Genomic DNA, 17,844 nt, shown 5'->3' with positions numbered 1-17,844 from the left:
ACATCGCTTCAAACGTGTGTGTATTATTGACGTGAAAATGACTGAAAGAAGGAGGTCATTAAAATTATGCTGAGACCTAGGTAAGTATAGATTCTTTTTCTGCCATGATCATTTATATTATGCTTGTTATTTGATCTAATTTCTTCTGAGTTGTTAACTAGGAAATATGGGCTAGTAGTGGAACAGAAGCATTGTGATGTGTAAATTTTAAGAATTTTTCTGTGGGCTTGTAAGTTAGTACAGTATATTGATGTTGTAGTAAGCTGGCTGCTAAATGTTTTAGGTATGTTTTATACTTGTAAAACCTAGTGAGTATGTAAAGCCAAATATTAATATATGTATTAACCTTCTTTTTTTGTTGGAATGCAGAAATATAACAGATTTATTTTTAAAATCTGAAAGCTACACCATAAAATGTTTTCTTTTTGCTGTCTTTTATTTACTATGTAGGTAATGTGTTGAATTTCAAACAGGTTTTTTTGGACCACCACTGAAGTAACAAGACTTTACTTCAGTGCCAGACAGTGCAGTGATGTTACATTAACTACCTCAAATTGACATGCATCTTTGATGTAGCTTTTGAGGGTTTTGCCAAAATTCTATCATCATTCCAGTACTATACACACAAGGAAGCTGTGGAACAGACAGAATGCATGACCAATACATAGTTATTTCACTCAGAAACAGGCCTCCTACACCTGGGCCAGTCAATTATTAGGCACCTTGACACTAATCTGTGTGTATTTTCGGTGGTCTATTCTTGGTAGCTATACAGCATCTTGGGATTTTTCCCTTTTCACAGTAGCTTCTTTCAGTTTCACCTATGAATTTTCTGTTCAAAACGAAAGGACAAAGAATTCATTGTGTGGAACTTAACCCTCCCTTTACTTAACTGAAGCTAAGATTTGCCACTGTGAAATTTTCTTCACTAACTACATCTGAGGTAAGTTTTTAATTGTTCAACTTGCAATTGTGAAGTGATATTACTTGAACTTAAAAAAAAAGTTTACTTGTGTGCCATTTTATTTGAGATTATATTGATTAGATTCTGAATCCAATTATAAAATTCTGATTTAGCTGCCTGGACTGCAAGATACTGTGCACAATTTGGTCTCAGTATTATGGTACAATGTCTTTTAATTCTTCTCTGTACCCCAACCCCAAATTTGAATGCTCAACCTTTGTTTTAATTGAGGTTTGTCAAAGTAAATAATTGACCTGGTCCTCTGCATGCTCCTGCTTAAGTTGACACCATAACTAGAAAAGTTAGAGTTTGGGGGGTGGTGTGGGGCGGGGTGGGGGAGGGGGAAGCACGGTTTCAAATCGTTTTTGAAAGTTTAACTATTTGCCCTCTTCAGGGTTCTCTCTGTCAAAAACAGATTGACATTTCAAGCAGTTATTAGGGGGCAAGGGCAAAAGGTTAAAGCTATTTAGGATGCCTTGTAATTATTACAGGCCTCGATGCCCTTGTTAAAAACAAAAAGTTGTTAAAATAATCACCCTGTGTGTTGAAATGAGTCACAGAAGGTCATTAAATAAATGCGCAAGTGGATGAAAAAGTCATTTTAAGGAAAATTTAAATAAAAAGAACTTTTGCTTTATGTAAAACATATAAAAACCATCATTAGACAAAGAAAAAATAATTTACATCTTCAACAGCTGTTTTTAGTTGGTGCCAAACCTAAATATTCTGCAACAGTTGTAGGGGAGGAAATAAGCTGGAATGGTGGTAAATGAAACCACTTGTCTGGTTTCAGCATTCTCTTTGTTGTGGTTGAAGCTCTCCAAACTGGGTTCCTAAACTTTGTAATTACACTGTCCATATTGCTAGGAAGGAAAAAGAAATGCAGAGGAAGCTTTCTCCTCCAGGGTATTTGATTATAGAGACGGAAGGAAGGACCTTGCTGAAGAACTCCAGGGCACTGGTAATTGGAGAAATATTACCTTGCAGTGTACATGCTGTTTTTATAAACAAGAACCATAGTCAATTCATATAAACCTGCCAAAGTGAAGTAATTACAGGGTATTTTCACAAGTTCAGCAGTGCGGAGGTCTGAGGAGATGGTTTGTAGCTTGGTAAAACTAAGAACTCAATAATTTCAAGAATTAATACAAATTGCAATGCAGACATTATTGATAAGTTACACACCAGAATTATCAGAAATTAAACCATGAGTTGAATGATGTACTTAACAGCTGGTTATTAAATTTTTGGTTCTGATATACTCAGGAGGAATTGGTTTAGTTAATTCAAACCTTTTATAAAACTATCTTTGTCAACAGTGATAATTTAGTTAGTATGGATTTGGTTTTTTGAATAAAATGTAATTTAGTTTATTGTTGCAACTGTATTTGCTGTCATTTATGTAATGAGTTGTGAAATTTACTTTAAAATCATTTCACCTAGTAAATCCAAACCCACTTGTTCTTTTTCTTCAGATCTGCCATAACATGTCTGTCATTTCAGTATGTGTTGCTGAGGGAATAGAGATGTGACGTGGAGCTGAATTATGCATAGACTATTGAAATTCAAAGTGCTGGTCTCGACAGCAAAATTATCCCCAATTGTGATATTGGTGACTTCTTTTTGTTACTAAAATTTAACTGATAATAGAGCAAAACTGAGTTGTTGACTCCAGATCACAAAGAAGCAATTTTAAGTAAATGCTCCATGAAGTTATATGTGCAACAAAGAAAACTGCAGTCATGACTCAAAGAGGAATGAGCAGATTGGCCATAATTAATGACAATTGAAGATGTAGAGCAATTCACAAATGCCTGCAAACCACCACGTACATTTTCTAAATGTAGCTTATTGATTCCATTGTGATTTAGTGACTTTATTCATTGAGCTGCTGAGCCATACAGATCAGGAAGATGTGAGAACAATGTGCACATAAGCATATTATTGTAAAGTGTATGACACTAAATAACTACATCTTAAAAGGAGCTGACACATTTAGGAAAGAAGCATTCAAGAAAATAAAGAAATAATGGCAGTCACTTCTGGTGGTAAGATTCCATTGTTGGGTTAGTTGACAATTTAAGAATATTATGGAATTTCCATTAACTATTCTGCTGTTGCCCGTATCCTTAGCTTAATCAATTTCAGTTGCGGTTTGGACACCAACATACTTTTAGAAATTGTCAAAGTAAGAAACACATTATTACCAACTACAAATGATTTCTAAGTGCTCTTAAACTGATTATGAATAGATGTAGAGGCAATAGGGTAGTGATGATGGGAGATTTTAATTTTCCCAACATTGACTGGGATACACTTAGCGTCAGAGGTCTAGATGGAGTAGAATTTGTACGAAGCGTCCAGGAGAGTTTCTAGAGCAGTTTGTTAATAGTCCGACGAGGGGAGGGGCCATATTGGACCTGGTACTGGGGAACGAGCCAGGACAAATGGTAGAAATTTGGTGGGGGATTTCTTTGGGAACAGTGGCCACAATGCTATAAGTTTTAGAATACTCATAGATAAAGAAGAGAGTGGTCCTCAGAGAAGAGTACTAAATGGGCCAAAGTCAATTATATGAAATGGCAGGAATTGGGAAATGTGGATTGGACACAGCAATTTGAAGGGAAGTCCACATTTGAGATGTGGGAGGCTTTCAAAGATAGGTTAACGGTAGTGCAGAATAGGCATGTCCCGTTGAAGGCAAAGGATAGGAAGGGCAAGATTCGTGAACCGTGAATGACAGGAGAAATTGTATGACTAGCCAAGAGGAAAAGGTCGAGGCAGCTAAGACCAGAACGGGCCCTGGAGGAATATCGGAAGAGTAGGACAAGTCTTAAACAAGGAATCAAGCGGGCGAAAAGGGGTCATGAAATATCTTTAGCTAGCAGAATTAAGGAAAACCCTAAAGCATTTTATTCTTATATAAGAAGCAAGCAGGTAACTATAGAAAGGATTGGTCCACTAAAAGATAATGAAGGAAGGCTGTGTGCCGAACCTGAGAGAATGGGTGAGATTCTGAATGATTACTTTGCATCAGTGTTCACTGAGGAGAGGAACATGATGAATCTTGACATTAGAGATAGAACTTTGATTAGTCTGGATCACATTGGCAGAAGTAGGGAAGATGTGTTGGGTAGACTAGAAGTTATTAAGGTGGACAAATCCCCAGGACCGGACTGGATCTATCCCAGGTTGCTGAGGGAGGCGAGAGAGGAAATAGCTGGGGCCTTGACAAATATCTTTGTGGCATCCTTAAATGTAGGTGAAGTGCTGGAGGACTGGAGGGTAGCTCATGTTGTCCCCTTGTACAAGAAGGGTAGTTGGGATATTCCAGGTAACTACAGACCAGTGAGCCTGACGACGGTGGTGGGGAGGTTGCTGGAGAGGGTACTAAGATTTAGGATCTATTTATATTTGATACTTAAGAAAAGAATGAGCTTATCGGTGATAGACAACATGGTTTCGTGCAGGGGAGATCGTGCCTTGCCGACTTAGTAGAGTTCTTTGAGGAAGTGACCAAGTTATTAGATGAAGGAAGGGCTGTTGATGTCATATACATGGACCTTAATAAGGCGTTTGATAACGTTCCCCATTGTAGACTAATGGAGAAAGTGAAGTCACGTGGTGTACAGGGTGTTCTAGCTAGGTAGATAAAGAACTGGTTGAGCAACAGGGGACAGAGAGTAGTAGTTAAAGGGAGATTCTCAAAAAGTAGAAAGGTGACCAATGGTGTTCCACAGGGGTCAGTATTTGGGCCACTGTTGTTTGTAATATACATAAATGATCTAGAAGAGGGCACTGTTGGTATGATCAAGTTTGCATATGACACAAAGATTGGTGGAGTAGCAGAAAGCATAAGGGACTGTCAGAGAATACAGGAGGATATAGATAGCCTGGAGAGTTGGGCGTAAAAGTGGCAGGTGACTTTCAATCCAGACAAATGTGAGGTGATACATTTAGGCAAGTCTAATTCTAGAGCGAATTATACAATGAATGGAAGAGCCTTGGGAAAAGTTGATGGACAGAGACATCTGGGAGTGCAGGTCCATTGTACCCTGAAGGTGGCTGCACAGGTGGATAGAGTGGTCATGAAGGCATATAGTATGCTTGCCTTCATTGGACGGGGTATTGAGTGTAAGAGCTGGCAAGTTATGTTAATATTGTACAAGACATTGGTTCAGCTGCATTTAGAATATTGTGTACAGTTCAGTTACCAAAAGGATGTGGACTCTTTGGAGAGGGGGGCAGAGAAGGTTTACGAGGATGTTGCCTGGTATGGAAGGTGCTAGCTATGAAGAGAGATTGAGTTGGTTAGGTTTATTTTCACTAGAAAAAAGGAGATTGAAGGGGGACCTGATTAAGGTATACAAAATCACAAAGGGTTTGGACAGAGTGGATAGACACAATTGACCAATAGGTTTAGACAGTACATTTGGATCGGTTCAGGCTTGAAGGGCTGAAGGGCCTGTTCCTGGGCTGTAAATTTTCTTTGTTAATGTAGTGATGATTAATATTTCTACTCTTGCAGTATGAACTTTGCTGATGAGAGGGATCGTTTGTGCCAGTATAAAATGAGTAGGGATCTATTTGGTGGATCCCCATTTGAATTGCACATGGCTTAACTTTCTTGCACAGTCTATAATGCTCTTGCCCATTCTATAGCAACATTTTGAAATGGTTTTGTAACAGATTGTGCTAGTTGAATTCCTTAAGTGTTGTAAATACTGAGCCAGTCAGTTTGAAAGAGAATGGACAATTAAAAATGCCAAAATGCTAAAATTTTATTGCTGCAATCTAAGTTCTAATTCTGTATGGAATTGCATGTCCCTCTATTCAAATTTGTTTTGGAGATGTGATGGAAGAGGATGTGAAATTGAAGATGTGGCATGTTGTCTTTTGCTAGTGGTTGTTTTCTCTTACCAACCATTACTTGCACAGTACTCAACATGCCTACCTAGAAGTGCATAAAGAAACATTCTTTCAAAGTTTTAATTTAATCAAGGAGCTTGTGACTGACATCAGTTTGGAATTTAACTTAGAGTGAGTGTCACCAAAAGTGGGGATGCTTTGATTTTGGCTCTGATGATGACCATAATACCATTCCCCTGCCTCCTCCGACCTACCTGAGCTTTTCTGACCATTTTTTTTTGTTTTTCCTAGCTACCATCAGTTCTAAAGAATGGTCATTGACCCAAAATGTTAGCTCTGATTTCTTTCCACAGTTGCTGCCAGACCTGCTGAGCTTTTCTAGCAATTTCTGTTTTTACTTCAGTTTAAAATTGTTGAAAGCTGAATCAATTGAATCTTCTTCCTAATATTTAATTTGACTAACCTGTTTTTATTTTGGGTATGGTAACAATTTGTCTTAAACTTATATTCCATTTGTAAATTGATGTTCCGCTTTGGATTTTTTCCTAATGTTTTGTCCACAAAATACCATGTTAGTAACTGAATGACAGCATTATCAATATTCTGAACACACATTCCTGCATTTCTTTACTCCAGAGTCATTGCAAGTTTGTTGCACAACCTGCTTAGCTCAAAAGGAGATCCAGCATTCTCTGACCTCTGTTAGTGATGCATTATAGGTACCCAAACATGTGAAATAGTTTCTGGCCCCTAATGGACTTTATTCACTGCCCACTCCACTGTGCCAGAGTTGAAATTATAAGCTTATCAGGATGCGAATGTGACGCGTCATCCTATTACATCGTGCCACCAAACAATGTTGTTGTTTTCAAGTAATGAACATCATTGATAATGAGATTATGTAATTGACTTTTATTGATTACTTTCATCTTACCGGTCAAAATCCTTATATGGGATCTAAAACAAAGAATTATTGATACTGGAGATTTGAAACAAACAAAAACAAATCGCTGGAGAAACTCAGCAAGTCTGGTAACATCTGTGAAGGAAAACAGAATTAATGTTTCGAGTCCAGTGACCCATCATCTACTCTGTTTTCTCTTCACAGAAATCGCCAGAACTGCTGAGTTTCTGCAGCAATTTCTGTTTTCCCTTATGGTCAACAATAGTTTTAAAAATCAATTCTCAATGCCTAAAAAATGATGTTTAACGACTCTACTTTTTGTTTTGTTTTCTAGGTACTCCTTTGGTAAGTGGATGGAGTTTCAGACATTTTGAAGATCCAGTGGTACTGTGTAGAACGAATATGGTTTTATTTTACATTTTTTACTATTTTTTCTTAAAGAGCATTAAACTATATGTGTTGCTGTAACTGTAAATAATAAAATAATCAATTATGCATGTTTATACCCGCCTATGAATTGTTATAACTTATCTACACTATGCAGTATGGATGTTGACAATTATCTGTAATTACTTATGGCTCTTTTTTCTTAAATTGTAAATAGAGAAGGGAGACTCTCCATATAACAGCTTAGTGTGAATTGATGCAGGGTTGTATGATTGGCCAAATGTGTGACCCATAGAGAAACCCATCAGCATGTAACAGCTTCTTTAAACAAAATAACTGGGAAATTTACCTAAACAGGATTTCTGTATGTGTGATCGGGTGTATACATTTCTTTCTGATTTAGATATTCTGTATTTGCCTGAGTTCAAAGAGCTAAGACATGTTGACCGAATTGAAGTTTTGGGTTTCCCAAGTGTGCTGAAGAAAATGACTGCCAAAAGATTTCTGATTACTGGTTCTGTAACCTTATTGGTTGAACGGATGACCGTAGGTACAAGTGAGAAGAATTTTCACGAGGTTGTCCTGATTCCTGGCTAAATATCCAACATGGTCAGCAGAGGTATTGGAGCAATCAAATGCTTTTTGTTATTTTGACCATTCTTCTGGCAATTCTACAAATCCCCTGCCACAGAACCGCTGCAGTGCAGAAGTCCCAGTGCAGATTTCTTTTAAAGAAAAGTTTTCTTGAAAGATCTAACAAGCAATAAAGACGTAGGGATAAAACATTTATCCATGAGCTTGAAGCACCAATGTAAGAAGTAGCTGTTCACATAAATCTTGTGGAGAATCTAAACTTAACGATGGTTGAAATTGGGTTGCAAAGGTATTGCAGTCATTATTTATTCTGTGCTTTAAGTTCTTGTCAGTAGTACTTAATGTGAGAAACCCTGGGAGCTTGGCTTAACTATTTCAAAAATACCTGAAGTTGCATTTGGATTGTGAAAAATTAAAGACAAAGGTTTTTAGCAGTATGTGTAAACATATACCAGAAGGTTCCTTTGACAACACCTCGACAAATAAGATGAGCTTGCCCATGGAAACATCATTATTTTCAATTTCCTGTTGAATTGTGTATTATCTCAACTTGAAAACATGTCATCATTCCTTCAATGTTGCTGGGTCAAAATCCTGCAACTCCTTTTGTAACAATGCTCTGTGTATATTTGCACCATCTGAAGTGCAGTGATTCAAGGTGACTCACTACTGCCTTCACATCAGCAAATAAGGATGGGCAATAAAAGTTAGCCTTCTGAAAGATACTCACATAGCATGAACAAATGAAATTAAGGTGCTAAATTTGAAAAAGTTATTAAACCTTCCTGTATGTGTACAGTACAAACTGGAGCAAGAGACAGATAAACTCTTTTATTCTCCTTGCTTTCTGCCTCTAATGGTTTAATTTCAAATAGATTGTGGTGTGTTTTCAAACCCCTTTTTTGGGTGGTGACCTCAGTTTAATAGTGAGAGAAAGTATAGTTTATTTAACTTAGACCAGAGGTATTATTTATTTACCCATTCACATTGATCATGCCATGCCTAGAGTTTTGTGTGCAGTTTTGGGAGCGATTTAATTGAATGGAGAGAGTGCAACGGAGATTTACAAGGAATTCTGTTCTGAACAAGGGTCATTGGACCCAAAATATTAATCCTGCTTTCTCTCCACAGATGCTGCAGTCCTGTTGAGTTTTTCTAGCAATTTCTCTTTGTGTTTTTGATTTCCAGCATCTGCAGTTCTTTGATTTTTCTTTTGGACAGACTGAAGTGGCTATGTAAATAGTGTGTACATAGTCCAACTTGGGGAGGGGCCATCCTGGACCTGGTATTGGGTGGTTGAAGTTTCACTATTACTTTGGAATAGTGAAAACAATTTCATAAGTTTGAAAATACTCACGGATAAAGGAAGAGAGCTAAATTGGGGGAAGGCGAACTATACCAAAATTCAGCAGGATCTGGGAAATGTAGATTGGGAGCAGCTGTGAGAAGGTAAATCCACATTTGATATATAGGAAGCTTTTAAAGAGAGATTGATTAGAGTTCAGAAGAGATATTCCTGTCAAAATGAGGGCTAGAAATGGCAAGATTAGGGAACCATGGAGACAGGTGAAATTATGAGACTAGCTAAGAGGTACATAAGGTCTAGGCGACTGAAGACAGATGAAGCTTTGGAAGAATATCAGGAATGTAGGACCAATCTGAAACGAGGAATTAAGAAGGCTAAAAGGGGTCATGAGATATCCTTAGCAAACAGGGTTAAGGAAAATCCCAAAGCTTTTTATTCATATATAAGGAGCAAGAGGGTAACTAGAGAAAGGGTTGGCCCATTCAAGGACAAAGGAGGAAAGATATGCATGGAGTCAGAAAAAATGGGTGAGATTCTTAATGAGTACTTTCCGTCTGTATTCACCGAGGAGAGGGAGATGGCAGATGTTGAGTTTAGGGATAGATCTTTGATTACTTTGGGTCAAATCGGCATAAGGAGGGAGGAAGTGTTAGGTATTTCAAAAGGCATTAAGGTGGACAAGTCCCCAGGTCAGAATGGGATCTATCCCAGGTTACTGAGGGAAGCGAAAGAGAAAATAGCTGGGGCTTTAACAGATATCTTTGCAGCATCCTTGAACACGGGTGAGGTCCTGGATGACTGGAGAATTGCTAATGTCCTCTTGTTTAAGAAGGGTAGGAGGAATAATCCAAGTAATGACAGAACTTTGAGCCTGACATCAGTGGTAGGGAAGCTGCTGGTGAAGATTAGATGAAATTAGATTAGATTCCCTACAGTGTGGAAACAGGCCCTTTGGCACAAAAAGTCCATATGGACCCTCCAAAGAGTAACCCACCCACACATTGTATTTACCCTTGATTAATGCACCTAACACTATGGGCAATTTAGCATGGCCAGTTCACTTAACCTGCACATCTTTGGACTGTGGGAGGAAACTGAAGCACCCGGAGGAAACCCATGCAGACAAGGGGAGAATGTGCAAACTCCACACAGACAGTTGCCCAACGCAAAATACTGAGTGATAGGATATATTCCTGTTTGGAAGAAAATGGGCTTATCTGTGACAGGTAAAATGGTTTTGTGCAGGGAAGTTCATATTTTACAAACCTAGTAGAATTCTTTGAAGAGGTGACAAAATTGATTGATGAGGGAGGGGATGCAGGTGTCATATACATGAACTTTAGTGAGGTGTTTGATAAGGCTTACCATAGTAGGCTGATGGAAAAGGTGAATTCGCATGGCATCCAGGGTGTTCTAGCTAGGTGGATAGAGAACTGGCTGGAGTGGTAGTGGAAGGGTGTTTTTCAAAGTGGAGACCTTTGGCCAGTGGTGTTCCACAGGGATCTGTGCTGGGACTACTGTTGTTTGTGATATACATAAAAGATTTGGAGGAAGGTGTAGGTTGCCTGATTAGCAAGTTTTCAGGTGACACTAAGATTGGTGGAGTAGCAGATAGTGAAGGGGACCGTCAAAGAATACAGCAGAATATAGATAGATTGGAGAGTTGAGCAGAGAAATAGCAGATGGAGTTAAATCTGGGCAAACCTGAGATGATGTATTTTGGAAGATACAATTCAAGAACAAACTATACAGTAAATGGAGAAGTCCTGGGGAAAATTGATGTACAGGGAGATCTGGGTGTTCAGGTCCATTGAAGATGGCAACGTAGGTCAGTAGAGTGGTCAAGAAGGCATATGGCATGCTTTCCTTCATCAGATGGGATATTGAGTACAAGAGTTGGCAGGTCATGTTACAGTTGTGTAAGACTTTGTTTCGGCTACATTTGGAATACAACATACAGTTCTCATTGCCACATTACGAAAAGGATGTGGATCCTTTGGAGAGGGTGCAGAGTTCACCAGAATGTTGCCTGGCATGGAGGACATTATCTATGAAGAGACGTTGAGTAGATTAGGGTTATTTTCATTAGAAAGACGGAGGTTGAGGGGGACCTGATTGAGGTTTACAAAGTCATGAGAGGTGTAGACAGGGTGGATAGCAAGAAACATTTTCCCAGAGTGGAGGACTCAATTATTAGGGGTCACGGGTTCAAAGTGAGAGGGGAAAAGTTTAGGGGAGATATGTGTGGAAAGTTCTTCACACAGAGGGTGGTGGGTGCCTGAAATGTGTTGCTAGTGGAAGTGGTAGGGGCGGGAATGATAGATTCATTTAAGATATTTATAGAGAGATACCTGAATGAGAAGGGAGCAAAGGGATAAAGACCATTATAAAATAGGTGGCAGGTTTAGATAGAGTCATAGAGATATACAGCATGGAAACAGACCCTTTGGTCCAACCCGTCCATGCTGACCAGATATCCCAACCCAATCTAGTCCAACCTGCCAGCACCCAGCCCATATCCCTCCAAACCCTTCCTATTCATATACCCATCCAAATGCCTCTTAAATGTTGCAATTGTACCAGCCTCCACTGCATCCTCTGGCAGCTCATTCCATAAACGTACCACCCTCTGTGTGAAAAAGGTGACCCTTTGGTCTCTTGTATATTTTTGCCCTCTCACCCTAAACCTATGTCCTCCAGTTCTGGACTCCCTGACCCCAGGGAAAAGACTTTGTCTATTTATCCTATCCATGCCCCTCATAATTTTGTAAACTTCTATAAGGTCACCCCTCAGCCTCCCACGCTCCAGGGAAAACAGCCCCAGCCTGTTCAGCCTCTCCCTGTAGCTCAGATCCTCCAACCCTGGCAACATCCTTGTAAATCTTTTCTGAACCCTTTCAAGTTTCACAACATCTTTCTGATAGGAAAAAGACCAGAATTGCACGCAGTATTCCAACAGTGTCCTAACCAATGTCCTGTACAGCTCCAACATGACCTCCCAACTCCTGTACTCAATACTCTGACCAATAAAGGAAAGCATACCAAACGCCTTCTTCACTATCCTCTCTACCTGTGACTCCACTTTCAAGGAGCTATGAACCTTGAAAGGTGTCTTTGTTCAGCAACACTCTCTAGGACCTTACCATTAAGTGTATAAATCCTGCTAAGATTTGCTTTCCCAAAATGTGGCACCTTGCATTTATCTGAATTAAATTCCATCTGCCACTTCTCAGCCCATTGGCCCATTTGATCCAGATCCTGTTATAATCTGAGGTAAACCTCTTCGCTGTCCACTACACCTCTAATTTTGGTGTCATCTGCAAACTTACTAACTGTACCTCTTATGCTCGCATCCAAATCATTTGTGTAAATGACAAAAAGTAGAGGGCCCAGCACCGATCCTTGTGGCACTCCACTGGTCACAGGCCTCCAGTCTGAAAAATAACCCTCCACCTTCCACCCTGTGTCTTCTACTTTTGAGCCAGTTCTGTATCCAAATGGCTAGTTCTCCCTTAATTCCATGAGATCTAACCTTGCTCATCAGTCTCCCATGGGGAACCTTGTCGAACGCCTTACTGCAGTCCATTAGATCACATCTACTGCTCTGAGGATCTGGATTGGCGCAGGCTTGGTGGGCCAAAGGGTCTGTTCCTGCGCTGTAATTTTCTTTGTTCTTTGTTTGCTTTTCCTGGGCATAGGACACTGAGGGTGTGTATTATAGAGAGGTGTAAAATTGAGGGACTTCAATTGCACAGACAGGAAAGAACCTTTTTCCTTTGAGGAGGGAGCAGTGACCAGGGGAACCAAAGTAAGGTAAGGGGCAGGAAGTTTGCATTGACTTCTCCACACTGGGGAAACCAAATGCAGACTGGGCGACTGCATTGAAGACCACTTATGTTCTGTCTACAGAAATGACACTGAGTTTCCAGTTGACTGCCACTTCAGCACATCATTGTGTTCCCTGGCCAGCATCTCTGTCCCGGGCTTGATGCAGTGCTTCAGTGAAGCTCAGTGTAAACTGGAAAAACAACATTTCATTTTGCACCTGAGTACCCTGTAATCTTTATGACTCAAAATCGAGTTTAGTAATTTTAGGGCCTGAACACCTTCACCCATATCCTCACCCTAATTCCCCACACACCAGGCCTTGTCATCACATTTCCATTAGCAGCTATTGAGTCCCCGAGGTTGACCTTTATACATTTCTTTCTTCAGTTGCTATTCAGTCTCTCTGGCCTCCTCTCCATTTATTGTTTGCTCCTACTCCCTCTCCTGACCCAATTGTAGCATATGCATCAACCTATTCCTAGCTACAGTCATGTTTCCATAGATGCTGCCATACCTGCTGAGTTTTTCGAGCATTTTCTGCTTTTGCTTTTGTTTCTGATTTCCAGCATCCACAGTTTTTTTTGTCTCGGACTTCTGGGATTAGGTTTAGAGGAGAGTTGGACTTGAGGCAGTGCTGCGTGGGATTCTCTGATTTGAGGTTAAAATCAGATTGCTGGGGATACAGAAAAAGATAAATGTTAAAACTTCGCAAAAGCCAGAGGTTTATGAGGTTAACCCATTAAAGAGTTAATTTCGATTTATTTTCTTTCTCTCTGGTAAAGAATCCATTGTTCACCATCAACGTCAGGGCTTTTACTAGCTCCTCTGTTATTATAATGGTTTCAATGACTTTTGTCACTTGTTGCTGGGAGTTTACCATCTCCTGTTCTTTTGCGATTGTTGACTGCAAAGTCCACACAATAAAAGATTTGAGATTCTAGGAGGATGGAGTTTAAGCTCTGTCCTTGTAATCACTCTTGCAACTTTACAGAACTGTGGTCAGTTTGCATCATGTCATCTGCCATGGCAATGTTTTGTGGCTGGTAGTGTTTATTTTTAAATAGATAAGTGAAGTTTAATTTAAACATTTTGACTTTTGATATGGTTAATACCTTAATAACATGACCGTACATACATTTAATAGTTATTTTATCACCAGTTGTGGTAATAAAAAAAGACTGTCATTGCCCTATTTGTTACAAGCTCATCAAGCTACAGATTTACCTCTGTTAGTCTCTCCACAATATCACCTGACCTACTGAGCACTTTTAGTATCTTCAGATTTGCAGTGTTCACAGTAATTATTTAATGAAAATGTCATTGTACCTATTTTGGTCAAATTCAAGGATTGTGATGGTTATTAGTTGTCAATGTTGATCTGTTCAAATTCTTAATATTGAAAGATTCAATGTCAGGTAAAGAATTTAAAATCACAAAGGTACATACTGGACCTTTCCTTTCCCTAAAAGGATACAGTTCAATAAAATATTGCTAGATTGTGATTGAAGCAGGTAGCTTCGGTGAATTTTACAATCAATTATATGTACTACTAGAATGAGAAGGAGTTGAAGATTAGAATAAGAAAGTGACTGTATGAGGTTTGAGATCTATGCAGATAGTATTCCAGGACTTTCTCTTCCTGAATGATCTTGTACTCAGTTAGCCCCTGGTCTTACTGGTGTTACTGGGTGTGTCTGTGAATTTTGAACATTTTGGAGCAAACTCCAAGTATTGTAATTTCCAGAATTCCTTTGTAAGTTGAATCTTCTGGTATATGAAACTGTTGAAGATAACATAATTGCCCATCAGGATATAATTATATAATCAAATCATTTGAAACAAAAAAGGTAGACTGATTATCTGCAAGTGAAGAGCAGCTGTACTAACACACAACTTGAACTAAATACTCCACTATCAAGGGTCAAGAATTTCCACTGATCTGAGGTCTGGACCTGCTATTTTTAGGTTGTAACTTCCAGAATGCATTCCTTTTAAGTATTTTGCCTAGTTGATGCATTCAAAGAAAACATTCATTTGTGACCAATGTTAATAAGTATTCATATAAAGAGCAATTGGCAAAATAAAGCAATTAAAATATATTAAGTAAAACCAGAAAATGGAAAAGTGAATAATTAATATATTCTGAGTAGTTCTGAATAAAAGATTATGTTCACACAAGTATAGTATTTGAGTTGGTAGGTCTGCTTTAAGATTGGATTTAGACTATAATACATTTTTGATCACTGGTTATTCAGTGTTTTTCATAGTACTCTGTGTAGCAACCATTTCTACCAGAAAATTCAAAGCAAAGCATATCTTTGAAACTCCTTTATGTTCATTCTTGTGTTGCCTTCCATCTCCAGACTGTTTCCTTTTAGTTTCATGTTTCTTTCGCCCTGTCTTATCTGCATCCTCTGTTTGCCACATGGTGAGGTAATTGACCTATACTTTGTATTTCTATTATTTCACATTTCTGATATAATTCCCAGTTAACTGTCTCCTCGATTATGGTTGATATTTAACATTGGATGCTGATCTTTTGGCAATGCTTGTCAAAGATCACAAAATTGATCTGTAATTGTTTTGCTCAAGAAGATATTGCTTATTTCATTATTTTCTGCAAGATATGACTACAATAGGTAATGCACTTATATGTATACAGTAATGTGAGGTGAACTGACTTCTAAATGAATGGAATGCATTTTGCTTCATTTTATATACACTGTTTAAAGTGCTTGGCCTTTTGGCCAGTTATCAAAAACCAAAAGGGAAACTTAGAACATCTTAAAAGGCCAAATTTCTATATAATACTTTGCAATATGAACAATTCATATTTTACAGTCAGCAAATTCAGCAAATAAATACATAGAAATGTACTTTATAGATCAGTGGGATAATGCTGGAAATATAAATAATATTGTCTTCATTTATTGGGAAGTGGAATCCTTTAAAGTAGTTGAGCATCTTTTAGATTAGATTAGATTACTTACAGTGTGGAAACAGGCCCTTCAGCCCAACAAGTCCACACCGACCCGCCGAAGCGCAACCCACCCATACCCCTACATTTACCCCTTACCTAACACTACGGGCAATTTAGCATGGCCAATTCACCGGACCCGCACATCTTTGGATTGTGGGAGGAAACTGGAGGGCCCGGAGGAAACCCACGCAGACACGGGGAGAACATGCAAACTCCACACAGTCAGTCACCTGAGGTGGGAATTGAACCCAGGTCTCTGGCGCTGTGAGGCAGCAGTGCTAACCGCTGTGCCGCCCAAGAGAAATATTGTATATTTTGAAACAAAGGAAATAATAGCTGCAGGAGAACTGCTGCATAGCAAAGTGAGAAGTTAAAAATCACACAACGTCAGGTTATAGTCAACAGGTTTTATTGGAAGCAATAGCTTTAGGAGCGCCGCTCCTTCATCAGGTGGTTGTGTGGTGGCACACACATTATAAGCCCTGTTGACCTCTTTGATGCCCGAAACTTCGAGGGCATTTTGGCTGACTGCAGGAAAAAGTAATCAAAAATTAATGCCATGTCGCTCACACTTAAATTTAGGACCAACTAAAATCTCAAATTATTGCTAAGCCAGAAAATACTCCTTTTGAAAAACAATGGGTATAAAGCTGTTATAAATTGGTAGACTATTGGAAAGCAATATACTTAAATGGTAGTGCTTATCTGATATTCAAAATATGGTAACACGAAAGTTAATTGTTAAGAGTGTGACAACATATTCAAGAATATTAGTTACTAAGAGAAACAGTCAACACAATGTGGTAGAAGAATGCACTAGTCATACTTTTCTTTGAATCAAATTAACCTTGCCTACATTCTGTACTCACAACCTGCATGTGCAGTGGGTTTATGCCTCATTGAGGAGTCTGATAAATGGTCTGTCAGTGGGAGGTTTTTGTCCTTAGCCTGTTATCTGGTTCTGCTTACTGTCTGCTCACCACTCCTACCATCACCTCTGAAATCAATAACTGTCTAATTATTAGTTCTGTTGGCCCCAACAAATTTTGCCATCAGCGCCATAATCAATCAGGCTTGTTCCCAGGTGGATCCTACAGCTTGAAACATTGCTGGGTTAATTGTCAAGTAATTTGGAACCACAGACGATTTATGTTCATCATTAATTTTCGTAGGGCTCGTACTGGGAGGAATAAAACTCAAACCCAAGGCTAAGGTGTGTAGGCCACAGGAAATAATATATTAATGTTGCTTTTCCTTGTAAAGGATAAAGAGCATATATATTCTTTTCCATTCAATTCTGATTATCGCAGAGAAATCAGGAAACCTCAGTGTTATTCTAATTAGGAAAAACACTAATTTGTGAAAGGATTAATTGTTTTCGTAACTATGAATATGTGTTTTGTAGAATTCACATCATTAACCAAGCTGTAGCTTTTGTACTGGGAGCTGACCGAGAGCTTGAGGAGTGAAGGCTGCAGTGTTCTCTCTGATGTTGGTTTAGCAGCTAATTCAATAAATTGTATTTAAGGTTGTTTTTGCCTTGTTTCCACTATTATAAGCTGTCTTCATCCTTCAATGATATTAGTATATTGACTGAAGTGATAACGCTGTAGTACTAATGTGGCAAGTAAAAATGGACCATCTTCAGCAATTTTCTTTACCTTAATCTGAAATCTATTCTACTTTCTAACTAATGCTGTTAATTTCACCAGACCATATGGCAGACAGGAAGGTAGCCGGTCCATCTACCAGTGCTTTTTGGAGTCAGGTCCAAGGAACTAGGTTAGAGCACAAGGACACACAAACAGAAATTGCTGGAAAAACTCAACAGGTCTGGTAGCATCTGTGGAGAGAAAGCAGAATTAATATTTCAGGTCAAATAGCCCTTCATAATGTTAATGATGTAAATTCTACAAAACACAAATTCATAGTTGTGAAAACAATTGATCCTTTCACAAATTAATGTTTTTCCTAATTAGAGTAACATTGATGTCACCTGTTCCAGAACTCTC

The 17,844-nt window shown here is 38.8% G+C and overlaps 1 protein-coding gene across 1 annotated transcript in view; it reads left to right on the top strand.

Annotated features, from left to right (window-relative positions):
• lmf1 (lipase maturation factor 1) overlaps window positions 1-17,844 on the top strand; it is a 584,123-nt gene that overhangs the window by 59,033 nt on the left and 507,246 nt on the right. The window contains exon 3 of the mRNA XM_060840313.1: window positions 7,072-7,082. Within this exon, the coding sequence (XP_060696296.1) occupies window positions 7,072-7,082 (11 nt within the window). The remainder of the gene's footprint in view (window positions 1-7,071; window positions 7,083-17,844) is intronic.

The sequence above is a fragment of the Hemiscyllium ocellatum genome, chromosome 20 (genome assembly GCF_020745735.1).
Source record: "Hemiscyllium ocellatum isolate sHemOce1 chromosome 20, sHemOce1.pat.X.cur, whole genome shotgun sequence".
In the NCBI taxonomy this organism is placed as follows: domain Eukaryota; kingdom Metazoa; phylum Chordata; class Chondrichthyes; order Orectolobiformes; family Hemiscylliidae; genus Hemiscyllium; species Hemiscyllium ocellatum.
The sequence above is the reverse complement of the archived record's forward strand: the minus strand, read 5'-3'. Positions and strand labels throughout refer to the sequence as shown.